Genomic DNA, 16,465 nt, shown 5'->3' on the forward strand with positions numbered 1-16,465 from the left:
AGATTTGGTGTCACAGAACCATGAACTGTGGCGTGAACTTTGGAGTTCGGTGATCTGTGGCTTGCTAAAGAATACAGAAGTGAGCCGGAAGATTTCTGGATTTTTTTTTAAGGGTTTTTTTTTTGAGACTTGACAGATTTAAAAGAGCATTACTTGTGTTCCACAACACCATAGCAAAGTGGGTAAATATTGTCATCTCTTTTTGAGTTTTAAAAATCTAGCTGTCTGTTGTGCATTACCTGAAGATTTGCTCTTCATTTTCTCTGATGTGCTACGTATTCTTGGAAATCTCACAAAAAATCTATACCATCTCTCTTAATGGATTCATTGTGAAGCTGAAGGAAATACATATTGTGTAATTAAAATTCAAACTTAAAACTGCTGCATTCGCAGGTGCTCTAAAAAGGTACAAGCACTGTTCACTTCAGAACTGGAACTTTGTAGAGTAACAACAGTTTTCAGTGGCTTCTTCAGAAAGTGACTTTTGTTCTTGCAGTTGATGTTCTGAGATCTTGAGCACCCTTATAGGAAAAAGTATTAAACGTTGTCTGGCTAAGATACTTAGTCTGTATAAATTGAAGAGCAATTGTATAGGAATTGAGTACCATCTGTTTCTATTTCTGTATATTAGTGAGTTTTGGCAAAGAGGGCCTGTATCACTGAATGGATATTCCTTGATGTGTGTACATCAGAATAAACTTGCAATGTTAAGCTACAAAATAGGCAGTCTTTACTGCATGTGTTCTGCAATGACGTATTTGTCCAGTATTCTAGTGAAACACTAGAATTGGTCTATGAATTGGTCTGTTTCTTGTGAAACACTAGAATATATATTGTATTTCATGGTTTAGTTTGTCTTACTTGAAATGTGAGGATAATTGCTATTTTTAGGAACTATTCTGCTATACAGTCATAGTTCTTCTCAAAGAATAGCTCATGGAGCTATCTTGATATCCCAGGGATCCTCAGATTGCACTTGTGTTCTTGCAGAAAATACTACAGCTATCCTGACATTTTTATACTCTTGTGTGCTGTTAAAGAAATTTGATGGATTTTAGATTTGACTAACCTAGATGGGTAAGTCTGTGATCCTCTTATCTGTTCCAGGTTACATGTCTCCACACCCATCTCCACTAGGAGCACCAGAACATGTGTCCAGTCCAATGTCTGGAGGAGGTCCAACTCCACCACAGATGACTCCCAGTCAGCCAGGACCCATTATACCAGGAGACCCACAAGTTATGAACCAACCTAACAGAGGTCCTTCCCCTTTCAGCCCTATGCAGCTTCATCAGCTACGGGCTCAGATTCTAGCATACAAAATGTTAGCTAGAGGTCAGCCTTTACCAGAAAACCTAAAAAAAAGAGACCCCTGCCTGGCATTCAACAGCAGCAGCCTCCCAGTGCCTTCAACAGACAGTCTGGTAAGTGAATCTAGGCCTTCTGTCATTCTTTAGTGCAGGTAGGTCTTGAAGTTCTACCTGTGGAAAACAAGGAAGCAGATGCTTTGCAGGGTTGTAATTTGGGGCTGTCTTCTGGCGTCTCAGTGAACAGCAGTCTTTGGTTTTAAGCTTGAGCAAGTACATGAAACATCTATTATTAACAGGATGTTGTCAAAACTGAAATAAAGGTAGTTCCTTGCATAGTACTTTGTCTGTCCTGTTTATGCTTGACATTTTTTGAATGTTAATCATTCTTTACTGATGGCAATTTTACTGCTTTTTTAGAGTGAATTTTCATACTCTATCACTCTGCAGAAAAGCAGATAAAAAAGTCTTGAGTAAGTGGACTGATTGTTTAGGTCGTTGAGAGTAAAACAAACCATGTATAGTGTACTATCAAGTGAAAAACATATGGAAAAGAAAATGTTTTTTTTCTCGTAATGATAATAGATATTACAGTGCCGTACATAAGCACATTTTGATCCTAAGAAAACTGTGTTACATTCAATGCCCTTCACCAGTTAGTTCCTGAACACTTCTATTACTGAGTTTGCATTAAATATTGAGGGTTGAGATGATACTGTTCTCTTTTTAGTAATGATTTTAATGATTTCACTGGTCGCTTCATTTTGGTAGATATAGCTCTGCTACCCAGTTAAGTTTTTTTTAAGAAATGTGATTTTAATATGCTTCATTACATATATTTTTTCACAATAAAATCTATTTCAATTCATATTTAATGATGATAAGAACTACTTGCCTGAATAAACTATCATGCTAAAAACAGAATGGTTTTTTTTAGTGTTGGAAATATTTTGTATCTTAGTAAGTTTGTTTCCTCCGTCAAATTGCAGGTATTGGGTTACATACAATGAGTGGTACTGCAGCTGGGCCAGGACCTGCTCCAGGAATGCCTGGACATACAGCTGCTATTACCCCTAAAACTTGGACTGAAGGTATAGTACAGGATAATGCTCATTTTATGTCATGTACCGAGTTATGATTAAACAGCGTGGGTAGATTTTGGCTGAAACATGCAGAGGAAGAAGAAAGGGAAGGTAAAAAGACATACAGAAAAATAGCATAATCTTGACTTGTATCAAGGAGAATCTAAACATTTATTCATCCTTTAATGACTTGACCACATAAAATTACTGCAGGTGTTGGGCAGCCTGAACATGAAGCACCTTTGTACAAACAGAATGAAATACATAAACTGCGTGAGGGACACACATAAAATGTACTTAGTAAGTTCTGAACTTGCTTAGTTGCAGCAAGCTCATCTTTCAACTACAGTCTTTGCTACTGTAAACAAAAGTTTTCAAACTGTGGTAGAATTAGACTGCCCTTTTTTTTTTAATTGGTTGGTTTTGAAAGTTCGATAGTCCTTGAGATACAATGAAAGTGTAATTTTTTTTCCCCTACATGATTATAAACTTTTGAACCAAATCATTCAGCTTTGGATTTATTGGCTGATAGTATTGTTTGAAAGTAGAGTGGACTTAATGGATTGAGAAGAATTCAAAATCCCTAGTAATGTATATAGTTTGAAATTTTATTTGTGGGGGTTTTTTTTAGAGAGGTTTAAAAATAAATAAAATATTGCTGATTTGTGGATAACACAGCCTTTTCATACAGTAGAAATGTTGCATTGTGGTTTTGCTTATGGGTAAATCTGGGGACAGTTACGACTCTGTAATAGTTGCTGTCATAAAAAATTCTCTCTCATTAGTCAGCTATTTAGGGCAACATAAAAAAGAAGTGAAATGCTAGTATGTAATCAGATGTAGAATTGCTTTTACTGGAATAATGCCCAATGAATACCTAGAATTCAAGCAGGATAATAAAGAGGGGAAAAGCATTTCTCGAGAGGTTGTATGTATAAGTTTACCAGGCACAGTGCCTTCTAGCTCAACTGCTGCTACTGAAAAATGCTGACAGGTGCATAGCATTGCTAGGGAGATAGTTTTTTCTAAATAATCTAAATATAAGCTGCTTACTTTTTGTCTTTTTTTTTTGTAAGAAAAGAATTGTCTCTCCTTGCTCTATTTGTTTGGAGGTTTTATTTGATGTATTTTTAAAGATGGTGATTATTTCTTTAAATGTGTTTTTCATTCATTACACAGTCATTTGTGGTAGTGTTTGTTTTACAGTTCAGTTTGCAAAATTCCCTGAAAACTGAGACAACACAGATGTTTTTGGTGGGCTTCCTGATTTTTTAATATACTGAAATGTGGTATTGCTGTAATACAGAATCTACAGTTTGTCTTCAAGCTCCTTTTCTGGAGTTTGATGCAAACATGTGAATGACAAATGATCATCTCTGAAGAAATATTTTTGTCTGGATTTTAGGATGTTTGGTCTGAATTATGGTTGATTACAAGATTGCAGGTGTACTTCGTAGTTGTTTTTCATGACATTAAATTACTATGACTCCTCAGACAATTAAGTGTCATCTTTATTGTTACCTTATCTGTTGTCAGTAGCAAGTTTTGAACATCTAAATGCATGGGTGACTTACTGTCTTAATGACACACTGAAATCTATGATCTTTAGTGTCTACAAGTGGCAGGTACTGTTTTCATGTTAACTGAGGTGTTAATTTTCAAGATGATTAGAATGGTGTAAGATAAAACTGTAATCAAATTCCTGGTATTTGAAATACAAAAATACAATTAGTAGAAGATTGTAATGAAACAAAAGCTGTTTATATATATACTTCTTGTGCATTTGTAGAAATTTTAGTATGGCTGTCTAGTTCTGATAGAGCTCTAGAAGCAGACCTACTTGTGCTTGTTGTCAGGTTGTGATTATCAACGCCTTCTAAGTGGTGCAAGGATAGCGAACAAGAGGCAGAATTTGATCCTACACTTGCATGAAATCAGTTCTTCAGCTGTTTTACTTTTTCTAATCCTAGAATTAAAAGTCATCAGGAATGGGAAAGGAAATGGCATTCATCGTAAAGTTTCAGGTGTTTAGATTTTCTTTGAACCACTTCCTGCCATGTGTGGTACACTTCCATCAGTATGGTTTTCTACATATGAAGTGTAGCCTGTTTCAGTGTACTTTTCCTGGTGATTTTTAACATTAACCTTAGATTCACATTCTGTCTTGAGAAACCATCTTGACTTTTTTCCTGCGTTCCATATTTCCTATTATGAGTAAGTACTTTCTATGATTCAGGCCAGGCTCCCGATCTGAGTGTCTCCAGTGCTCAGCAAAAGCTTCCTGCGCCACCCCCGAGCGGACGGCCTTCTCCTGCCCCTGCTGCTGCCCAGCCTGCTGCCACCATGCCTGGGCCCTCTGTGCCACAGCCACCAGCCGGGCAGCCTTCACCCATTGTTCAGCTGCAGCAGAAGCAGAATCGCATCAGCCCTATCCAGAAGCCACAAGGATTGGATCCTGTTGAAATACTCCAAGAACGTGAATACAGGTAAAAGCAAATAACAAGATTCAAATATGCACGTGCAGATTGCTGTTTTTTACGTTCCCAGCTGAAACTCCTTGCAATCATCTACTGTAGCGACAGTAGCATACACTAAGTTTCCAGGTAGAGACCATGTCAAAGAGAAGTACAGAAACATGTCTCCATGTGTTGCCTGATCTAGTCGAGAGGTGGCGTCCCTGGCGGTGGGGAGGCTGGATTAAAATGATCTCTAAGGTCCCTTCCAGCTTAGGCCATTCTGTGATACATGATACATGATACATGATACATGATATATGATCAGGCCAAACAATGATTGAATTCCACCCCAAGTCATGAACTTGAAAGCATACTGGCAATATCCTTGCAAAGCAGGTACAGGCTGAAAGACTTTCCTGGGTTAGTGTGTTACTTGGGTTTTGCAAACACTGAAAGCTAGAAAATCAAAATCCTTGTAGTCTACAGAGAAACCAGTTCAGTGCAGGAAGTTTTTGGAATTATAAACGAAAGGGAGACTTGAGGAGAACTGTGAAGGTCAAAAGAGTGATAAGTGGCCACAGCAAAACCAAATTTTATTAGTGTTGATGGGATTGGCTGGGCTACCAGAATAGAGAGAGAGTATTAAGGAGGTCACAGTCACGATTATCAAAAAAGGTTACCAGGAGGCCTGATCTTTAAAAGGTGCTTCCTGTGTGCCCTAATTAGATGGTGCATTATATTCAGGATGAAATTTCTTTTGGAGTTAGAGAGAGACTTCTCTTTTCCCATGGACAAGGCTATTAAACAGTTAACCCTTATAAACTTCTGGGTACAAGTATCTTGACCTGCACCTGAAATATGCCTCTGATCATTAGCAGTCAGCGGAAAAAAACAGTATATTTTCATGTTTTGGACTGATGATGCATCTTCCAGCTACTGTAACAATGAATTTGTAGGGGAAGGTAGCCAAAAAGGATGGTGAGCTCTCTGAAGGCAGATTTAATGACTTTTGCTTTACAGGGGCAAAACGCTATAGAAAGAATTAGAATTTGGTGCTGTGTCCAGAATCCAGGCCTTGATTCCAGAAAAGCTCTTACTTTTCACCTAATATAATGCATAAGTAATTTATTGTCCTGTTGTAGTCATTCTGCCAGCCTTACCCTTTTTACTTTCAGACAGAATGACCATAGCTTTTGCAGCAGGAACAATCACTGTTTTCTAACATATTTTTTGGAAAGTTTGTAAAACACATCATTGCTCTGAGTGAAGGATTGTTACACTAACCTGAGCCAAGAATCATGTGGCCAATATAATGTAACTTCTTTGAATGATTGGCCTCAGATTATTACTCATCTGTCTTTCTGACCTTGCTCCATTGCACTATATGTGCCAAACTATTATGTCTTAGTATATGTAAACGGAGGAGGGTGAGGAGTGACTGAAAATGGCGGTGTTGCGTTTACTAATGTGGACAACTGGTTGCAGATAGAGCATGTTCATTAGGTTCTAAATACCGTGATCTTCTTAGAAGAGTAAGTGAGGTGGAAGTTTGATAGGCATTCTGCAGCAGGAGGATTTTATTTTTTATGGTAGTGCATAGATAGTGATCCAGGATTTTTTTATGTTGTACATTGCTGTAATTTAGGGGTTTTTTTTGCATATGAGAATGGTTTGGACTTCTGGAAGTCTTTCCTTTATGTAAAACAGTGCAAATAACATCAGCAGAAAGCTTTGAAAAAAGCACCTTAACGGCTTTCTTGCTTTGGACAGTGCTAGACTTAGCTTTAACATAGGCAACTTTAATACACAAACATGGCGTATTCACACTTTATTCATAAAAAGGGAGTAGAGAAAAATAAACATTTGTATCCTGAAACCAGTGAAACTGGTGAAAGCTTTATGAAATGGTGGTCTCTTGAGGTCTCTCAGTAGTTAACTTTTTTAATAAAGCAGCACTACATTTTGAAATACTTAGAAAACTGTTTGAATTTCTGATTTACATGAAAAGACAGAATTACCCCGTAGGTAATTTAGGGATTCATATTTCAAACATATAGACAGATCCAAGCAGTGAAATTTTGGTATAGTGCCTTGTTGTGGGAAAATGTGAGCTTTGATTAAATTAGGAATTCTTGGAGATGATATATTAGGTTTACTCAGCGACTGTATGGCTTTGGCTGGAATAGAGTTGAATTTCCTTGTAGTATGGGACTGTGTTTGGGATTAGTGCTGAAAGTAGTGTTGATGAGACACTGATATTTTAGTTCTTACTGAGCAGTGCTTACACCATGTAAAGGCCTTTTCTGTTCCTTACACTGCCCTGCCGGTGTGTAGGCTGGTGCATGAAAAGTGGGAGGGGACACTTGGAAGAGCTGACCCTAACTGACCAAAGGGATATTCCATACCACCATAACGTCTTCATGCTCAGCGGTAAAATTGGGTGGGAGTTTGGCAGGGGCCCACTGCTTGGGGACTGACTGAGCATCGTACTGGTGGCGGTAAGCAATTGTTTTCATTTGCGTTGATTGTCTTTCTTGGGTTTTGTTTTTGTCTGTTGTTACTTTTTTTTCTCTCTTTTGCCTATTTTTTTAAAAAAATTACTATTTCTTCTGATTCTATCTCAATGCATGAGTTTCCTTCTCACTTCTGCCCCTTCTGATTCCACACTAATCCCACCGAGGGTGACATGAGAGTGAGAGAGCAGCTGTGTGGTACTTAGTTGCTGGCCAGGGCTACACCACAACAGTGACTGTGAAAATGATGTTTCTGGGAGAAGTGTGCTGCTGGGGAGACAGAGATTTAGTTCATGAGCTACTTGATCGGAAGTTAGTTGCTGAGGTGTTTGAACCTTTCTCTTGTAACACACCTCTCAAGTACATAATGGCAGACTTTTTGGGGAAGATACATACTACTGCGTACATATTTCCATTTCCTTGTGGATTGTGTACATGTATGTATTGGAGATGTCTTACATACAGAACAGTATTGTAAAAGTGAAATATTCTTGGTTTTATAAAATGACATCTACTTTTTTTTCAGTGATAGAAATTATTTTTTCTTTTACTAGGTCGTTAGGTAGATAGGCGCTTAGAAGGACAGTATAGTGTTCCTATTCATTAACCACATGTTAAATAGGGCAGTACAGATAGAGAAGCAGTAGTGCACCTATTAATGTATCTGAAAAAGCTTTGAATCTGATGAAACGTCAGCAGACTGGTTTTTTCTCTCTAAAAAGCCTTGACTGGATTATAAAAAAGGCTCCAGCATATATTAACAAAGAGAAAAAATGAAGAGTTAGTGTTGCTGTTGAATTCACATGGTTATGCCAAGAAGTTATTTGCAGCATACGTTGATTTGAGATGAGATTATATGATAATTGTTCTTAATCTCTGTGTGACTGAAGGTGGATAAAAAGAAACTTAGATGTTTAAAATTCTTAGCAATGTAAGAAGATTAAATTATTCATATGTGGAGAGATGCTAAACTTGTGTTCCCTGAAATCTGGCCAAATTAATACCATGCTTTTGTAAAACTGTCCTTAACACTTCAAAATAAAGTGCTGCTTTTTAATCTGCCTGAGTAGATCTACTAAAGCTAATAAGCTGTGTAATTCAAAGTTATTCTGTTACATAAAGTGTCTTTTTTCCACCTTCTCATTGCTAATTAAAAAAAATACACTTGCTAGTGTCGTGTAGATGGTTTGTGTTTTCCTCTTGGTGACTGCAAAGTCTCTTCTTAGGAATCTTCATGGCTTACTGCATGGCATCCACATCAGGCAGCTGTGAATGTGCAAGCATAACCTCTGCTATTGACCCCAGTTAATGAGGAAGATGTGGACATCACTTGTTTTACAGAAAGATCTCTGTGTAGATACACTATCACTTCTGCGTGGATGAAGATAAATTGCTAAACTGCAAAGATTAATTAAAAATATCCTTTAAACAGGGAGATTATATCCTTGAAGTGCTTGAAAAAGCATCTAAGAAACCTTTTTCTTTGGATTCTGTTTATCTAATAGCTGTTAGTGTTTTTCCATGAAGATAGCAATAGTCTAGCTAACTAGTTCTTCTCTTTGAACACTAGAAGCTAGCTCTCGTGAGAAACGCCTCAAGTAGTTGTTGCATTTGAGTTGGAATGTCTGTCATGAAATTCCTTTAAAAATCCTTCTGATTACTTAAGAAAATACTACTACTATCACTACTACTGTTACTACGCTAGACGCTCTAATTAGTACTTAAGGGAAAGTCTGGGATAAAACTTGAAAATGTGTTCCTTTTTTTATTTTATATATAAACCACCTGGCTGACATTTTTCATTATTTTTCCATATGTATGCTGTAGATTTTCATTAATATTTAAACTGTTTTGACCAGTTATTTTGTTATTTTAGTAGACAACAGACATGAGTTTCGATGAGAGTTTTCTAAGATAGTATCTGTACTGACTTAGAAATATATGTTTTCTTTTTCTATTCTGTCCCTCCAGCTGGACTGTAAAAGGACGGTAATCACCCACAAAAGCATAGAACTGTCATTGTTCGTAGTTCAGTCCAGAGCTCTATTTTTGTGTCATTTCAACATATAGAGGCAAAAAATAGGAGGAAAAGTTATCCTGGGAATAATAATCTGCCTTAGAATTTAATGATAAAATGTCATATGTATTTATTTTTGATTAACCTTTTTGTGAATCCAAGTTGAGAAGAACAAAGAAAATTATTAACAGTTCATAAACATGCTCAATAAGCTTGCATTATTTTTAGTTACATCCCAATAAGTTTATATATTTGGATTTTTATTAATAATTTATATGACAGAAATATAAACCCCAGCCCAACTTTGACGGTTGCTTGTGTTTCTACTGTGTAAACTTTTACATCAGCAGGCACTTTCACCTATTTAACCTGGAGTTAAAGTAACAAAACTAGTAAATGAACATTTCACTTCGTGTTTGTTTGTGAAGTGTCTCATCCATTTAGTCACCTAAACCCATAGACTTTGTTAGGTAGAACCTAGATTAACTTTTTGTGCTCAGTCTCTTGTATAGTACAAGAAGGAACTCTCAATACTAACAAAAAAAGGAAAAATAATGGATAGATGTTGAGTATCCAGCTGCCTTACTAAATTCACAGCTTGAAAGACAAGTTTGGAAAGGTTGTGACTGCTACTGTAAAGTTTCATTGAAGTCAGTGGAACTGGGATTTGGCTATAAATGTTTTGTTGGTAATGATTTCAGGAGAATCATTTCAGCTATTTGGAGAGTGAAAAGGAGTGGTAAATCATAGCTGTGATGCATGATTACATCCATGTACGAATGAGCAACAGGCAGAGCACCTATCAGTGATTTAGGACAGTGTTCTCTTTCTTCATCTTGGCTGCTTTTTTTGCATTGGTGTACCATAGTACATCTAATCTCCAAGAAAACCACTTAATTCTCAGGATTTTACATCCTTAGCTGCACTAAAATCTCTCCTTGATAACTATAGTGCCCAGTGACAGGTTTTGTTATGCGATATACGGTCTTTTTAGTGTTGAATTATGTCAGTGTCATTTTCTGAACTAACTTTCCTGTGGAAATCATGGACAAATATCTGTATCTTTTAGTTGAGCTGTGTCTTGTTAGGAAGTAACTCATCTTGATTTACTTTCTACTTCGGATGAGAAACTTAAGTAACCTACCTGAGTTTTTGCACTCTTAAGGACACTAACTTAGTCTTCTGCAGTAATGCAGCATTACCTCTTTTCTTTCAGGAACTTCAGAAGTCTTGTGGTAATACATAAAGAATGAATAGTTTTAGGGAGTTTAGGAGTTTTAGGAAGGAATACTATTACAGAAGAGATATTGTCTGCAACTGTACAAGTGATTCCAGTTGCTTTTCAGTTTATACATGTCAGGATGTGTATAGTTACTGTGAGGTACTAGTAGTTTGAAGTGTTTTTATTCTCCTTTCACAGCAATTCCAAAGTCCTCATCGCAGGGCAACAGCAGAAGACACATTTTCCTTACGTGATCTGATGATTCATGCTTTATGCTTTTTGTGAAAGTAAAGGGAAATTTTGTAGGTTTGGTGTTGTACAGGGGGATGAGGATACTGATTCAGTTGAACTTAGATCCAACTTCTGGATAAGCTAAAATTTTGGAGTCTGTTATTTTAGTGCCTTGGCAAAATTTGCAGTTCACGGAAGTACTTACTTTTAAATAAACCCACAAAAACTACATAAATATTAGCTCTGTGATCTTGATTTTCAATGTGAAAACAAAAAAAATAAAAACAAGTTTTGTCTGACTTGTCCATTATTCTCTTTCTCTCTCTCTTAAATTTGCAAATGAATGCAAAATGAGCTTGTAAAAGAAGAGTGAAATAGAATCTAATTTACAGCTATATTAATGAACTTTTCATTTGTCAGTAAATAAGCAAGTAGATCTCCAGATATTGAGGAAAGTGATGGGTATTGTTTTACACTCAGTGTATTCAGTAATGACACAGAGATAGAAGAAGCTTGGAAACAGAATCTTGTAGAGTATGAGTTAAATAAAATTCCCAAGTTTCTTTTCACACATATACTTTTAGTCAAAAGAAGGGCTAAGGACTGTTTTCATTATTTGACAATTTATTTATTTATTCAAAGTGGAGAGGGATACCTCACGTCATCTTTGCAGAAGCCTGTTAGCTGAGGAACAATTAATAAAAGCTGAATAAATGCCTGAGATAAATTGCTTATTTTTAGCGTATAATTTTTATAACCATTTACTGATTTCTCCTGGTGTCTTATCCAATTTTCTATTTGCTTAGGCTTCAGGCTCGAATTGCTCACAGAATCCAGGAACTGGAGAACTTGCCTGGTTCTCTGCCCCCTGATCTGCGAACCAAAGCTACAGTGGAGTTGAAGGCACTTAGGTTACTGAATTTCCAGCGCCAGGTAACACTTTTTGCTTCAGGAAAATTCTCAGAGGTCAACAGCCAAGTATGTTCATGTGGCAAAGAGTAAAGTGGCACGAGATTGTGCAGTAACACTTACCCTAAACAGCACGTTTAGCGTGAGAGCAAACTTGACCAAAAGACAAGTCAGAGAAATGTTTAACTTGGATTTTATCATGCTTTGTTCAAAAAATTAGCAGATATTTTTTTACTTCCTCCTTTATATTTCAGTCTAAAGTGTAACCATACAACTGTGTCATTCATAATCAACATGACGTTGGCACAAAGACAAAACAAGAGCTGGGCAAGCCGCAAGTTGACTTTCAACACAAATCCCAATAGACATCTCTGTCTGGACATACTTCATATATGTCATGGGCCCTGTGTTTTTTGAGGGGTTGTGTGTTGCTGTTGTATGAGGTATTTCTTTGTGACCTGTTTTTAGGATTTCCATTGTGGCACACAGACTTCAAAAATTAAGCATAACAAGATCATACCTAAGTTTTAAGTTGGATGTTGAGTGTGTGTATCAGCAAATGAATTTCAGAAAAAGAGTCACACTGCCGAACTCTTATGGGCCTCTTGCCACTGGCTTTTCAAGCTAGTTTGGAAGAACAACAATGTGATTTGGCAGGTCAAGCAAAAATGCTTCCTGACAGAAGCTTTGGCAGTTGTTGTACCATGATGTCCAAGTCTTCCTTCCCTCTACACTTGGCACTCCTTTCTAAGGAGCTTTTTCAGGGTCGAATGAAAAGCAGGAGGCTCTCCGTGCTATACTACTGAGACTGTGGCAAGAGTGTTCCAAGGCCTTACCATTGACGTCTCCCTGCTGTCTGTTACGCAGCTGGCAGTGAAATGACTTGTCAACAGTGTTCAGCTCCAGTTCTAGAAAGCACGTTATGTATGTTGTTCATTCGTGTTTTGCTTTGATGGTGTAACACCTTGGCTCATACCTGCAGCAGGACAGTCGTTTGCAGCATCTTGTAAAAAAGGAAGAAATTATGAGTAAGAGTGATTAACACTTTAAGCCATCCTGTAGAGACTTAAGATTTGTTTAGAGAGACAGGCATGGTGGCTGCAACTGTATAGGTGGTGGATCTTTTCTGGACTGTAATGGAAGAGGAGTCTGGGACATATTCTGGATTATTGCAGTTTGCCCATGTTCCTTCATGTTTAAAAATGATTTAGTTTCTTAAAGTGTTTCTTTTTTGCCACTGGTAGCTAAGACAAGAGGTGGTAGCCTGCATGCGTCGTGACACAACACTGGAGACAGCACTGAACTCCAAAGCCTACAAAAGAAGCAAGCGCCAGACTTTGAGGGAGGCCCGTATGACAGAAAAGCTTGAAAAACAGCAGAAGATAGAACAGGAGAGGAAGCGTAGGCAGAAGCATCAGGTATTTTAACTTAATAGCTGTTTGACTCATGACTGAAATGCACCCTGCTTTGCTGTGTGGGTCTTCTCTATTACATATTTTAGTTTCCTTTCAAGTTTCTAAGATTAAAAGACTTCAAATAATGTGATAAACATTTGAAAACCATTAAGATTAGAACTTTTGTATTCCTGATTTCAAAACCTGTGCTTTGCTCAACTGTCTGCACTAACTTGTTTCTCTTTCTAGGAATACCTGAACAGCATATTGCAGCATGCTAAAGATTTTAAAGAGTACCACCGGTCAGTCGCTGGGAAAATTCAGAAACTTTCCAAAGCAGTAGCAACTTGGCATGCCAACACTGAGCGTGAGCAGAAAAAAGAAACTGAAAGAATTGAGAAAGAAAGAATGAGGAGACTAATGGTAAGGAGTGGAGGAAAGAATATGGTTATTTTAGCTGAAATTAGATACTGTATCCTTTCAATATTTCATATACAGTCTCAGCCTCAGTTGTGTATTTCCATTGTAGAATAAAGCCTCTGTAACCAAAAAGTATAACTCTAAAACTGCTGCTGTTTGATCATGTGTATGACACTGTTCATTTTAAGCTATAGTTACTTCTTTTGTAATTTTTTTTAATAAGAGTAATTGTTTTTTTCTGCTAGCATGAAGGCTTAGCACAGCCACTTCTGTGTATCATCACTTAATCTCATTAACTTCATACACTAACAGTGTTCCTAATTGCAGGAGTATTGGTCCGTTATATAAATGTTGGACTGTGTTTTATTTCTAGGTTTATAGTTTTGAAGATATCGTCTGATCATAGCATTACTCCATGACTTTTGCATAAAGCTGATTTCACATGTGGAAGTATGTAACGAATGGCAGTAATGGACGTACCTTGAAAATGAATAGCTGTCAGTTCTACCCATTAATACTCCAGGACCATACTCGTTCCTGCTATTTCATGATTTTCCATTACTTGCACCTGCACACCTGATACAGTATCAGTTGCATCGTTCTTAGCAAAGTAGAATGGGTTTGTATATAACCCTGTCTTTTCAGAATGCTGTGGAACCAGTGTGCTGCTGACATTTCAAGAATCAAAATAATTCTGTAGTTTAAAGTGGAGACAGATAATGTGTATGTACAAGTTTATTAGCAACTAGGGTCAGAAAATTTTCTTTGAGACACTGGTTAGCTCTTTTTTAACACTTTGTTAACAATTTAATAGCATAGAATTGAATGGGAATTGATGTACGTCTTTTGAAACATGCTAGTAAAAACCAGTAAGTATCTAATATGGGTGCAGATGCAAAACTCCTTTTTGGAATCTATTCCCACCGTGAGTAAAGACTGAACAGTTTGGTTTTAAATATAGCAAAATGAATTGTAGGAATAATTAAATATAAAAACGATAAAAACTTAGAAATAAAGGTGCATGTAAAATGTAAATGAAGGACTTGCATAAGAGAATAACAAATGTTTAGGCCTTAGAGCGTTTCTTGAATTTGCATACCAATCAACATTATAGAGCTTCTTATAATTGGAGATAATTGCTAGCAGTCTATGTAACCAAGCTCATAAAAATGTTAATTATTAGGAAAAAAAAAATGATAAAAAAAAGATAATTGTGGTATTTTAGGAATATTTTTGTCCATCATGAGATTGAGCTTGTGTCAGTCTAACATATAGTATAATAAAAGATGTCCACTGCTGAAAAATATGAAGTAGATTTGAATCTCTAGAATTCGCACAGCATACCAATGCTTCCAAAATACCAGTGCTTTCTCGTAAGACTCCTTCACCAGGGCTGTAGATAAGCTCTTACTGTAGGTACAGCACTTCATAGGCATTTTCAGTTTGGGACTCTCCACTCAGAGGTCTTTGTCTCTACTGCTTAATTAAAATTTCTGCAAAAGTAAATTATGTGTTAGGTTAGTGGAGTTGACTTACCTATTTGGTTGTAGTCTAGTTGTGATAAATTTTGAACTTGCAGATATGTACTAGGGGTTTATACAAACATTTTCTCCTTTCAGACAGTTGGCATGATCTAGGACAATGTGCTGTGTCTAAAACTCTCTACATATCTCTTCAGGAATGTTGAGTTGAATTCACTCCACAGTTTGTCCTTCATTGACTATGATTAAAAATGGTAGTTGTGTCACAGTTCATTAATAGTAGTACGTATCACATGCAGGAATGGGCACTGGTGTGATTAAAAAAGATACTGTCAAGACAAGCTTGAGTGTATAAAGGAAGTATCTTGGCTAGATTACGATTGTGTATTCAGTAATGATAATGTTGATAATAATAACAATAATATTATAATATAGGAACTTAGGTTTTGAGTGTTGTAGTTCTGATGATTTGAACATTACAACTGAATTTTACAATTTTTCAAGCTCAGTTTGAACATTACAGCTGTTTTTGCCAGCTTTTTGCAGTTCTGGTGTTTCTCCAGAAGGACAAGAGATTATTTTTTTTTAATCTCACAGAGAGATTATTTTAAAGTAATCATCTTCAAAATATTTCTTACTCATATTTGGTTTTTACAAGGCATTGCGTGTTTCCTTGGCAAGGCCATTTATGCTGCTTTCCTTTTTTTTTCTTTTTTTTTTTTTTTTTTTTTTTTTTATTCTGAAATGCTCAAATGCTGCATTTGTATGGTGTTTCTTTGGAATTATTTCTGTCATGGCTGATGTCTGTTTTGTGCTGCTAGGCTGAAGATGAAGAAGGTTATCGTAAGCTAATTGACCAAAAGAAAGATAGACGCCTGGCCTACCTGTTGCAGCAGACTGATGAGTATGTAGCTAACTTGACTAACCTGGTCTGGGAGCATAAACAGGCACAAGCAGCCAAAGAGAAGAAGAAGAGAAGAAGAAGAAAGAAGGCAAGTAGTGTTACAGCTGATATTTTTAAGTCATCTTTTCCTCCAATACAGCTTTAATATTGGTAAATGTGGTGATACCCAATTGTCATACACATAGCAGAGGATCTAAAATCGTTTACATTGCCAGATTATTAGCACTAAGGGAACTTAGCTCTCTCCACTGAAATACATAAGAAACTTCCTATCATTAATTCTAAAGAAGATGAGAAGGACACAGGATTAGAAAATTGTGGGCTGTTAACATTGACTTTCTGATATAGTTTCTACCAACAACGTTAGGTCAGGTATGTAAAAAGATCCAATCCATCCAAAATAGATTGTATGAATAAAATAGGAAAAGACTGGTTTGTGTAGCTCTTTCATACAGGGTGACTTCTTTAAACCTCCACATTATACACTTGGCTCAGTCCATTTTCTAAGACCATTGGAAGCAACAAAAAA

At 36.7% G+C, this 16,465-nt stretch overlaps 1 protein-coding gene across 1 annotated transcript in view; it reads left to right on the plus strand.

The window, feature by feature from the left end:
• The window catches only part of LOC104279745 (probable global transcription activator SNF2L2), a gene marked incomplete at its 3' end in the record, with an annotated part of 34,728 nt that extends 18,704 nt beyond the window's left edge, over nucleotides 1–16,024 (plus strand). The window contains 8 exon segments of the mRNA XM_009877127.1: nucleotides 1,108–1,359; nucleotides 1,362–1,424; nucleotides 2,297–2,398; nucleotides 4,626–4,875; nucleotides 11,635–11,761; nucleotides 12,982–13,155; nucleotides 13,381–13,554; nucleotides 15,854–16,024. Of these exon segments, the coding sequence (XP_009875429.1) occupies nucleotides 1,108–1,359; nucleotides 1,362–1,424; nucleotides 2,297–2,398; nucleotides 4,626–4,875; nucleotides 11,635–11,761; nucleotides 12,982–13,155; nucleotides 13,381–13,554; nucleotides 15,854–16,024 (1,313 nt within the window).
• Nucleotides 16,025–16,465: the final 441 nt, after the last annotated feature.

This window comes from Apaloderma vittatum, unplaced genomic scaffold, assembly GCF_000703405.1.
Source record: "Apaloderma vittatum isolate BGI_N311 unplaced genomic scaffold, ASM70340v1 scaffold7989, whole genome shotgun sequence".
Lineage (NCBI taxonomy): Eukaryota > Metazoa > Chordata > Aves > Trogoniformes > Trogonidae > Apaloderma > Apaloderma vittatum.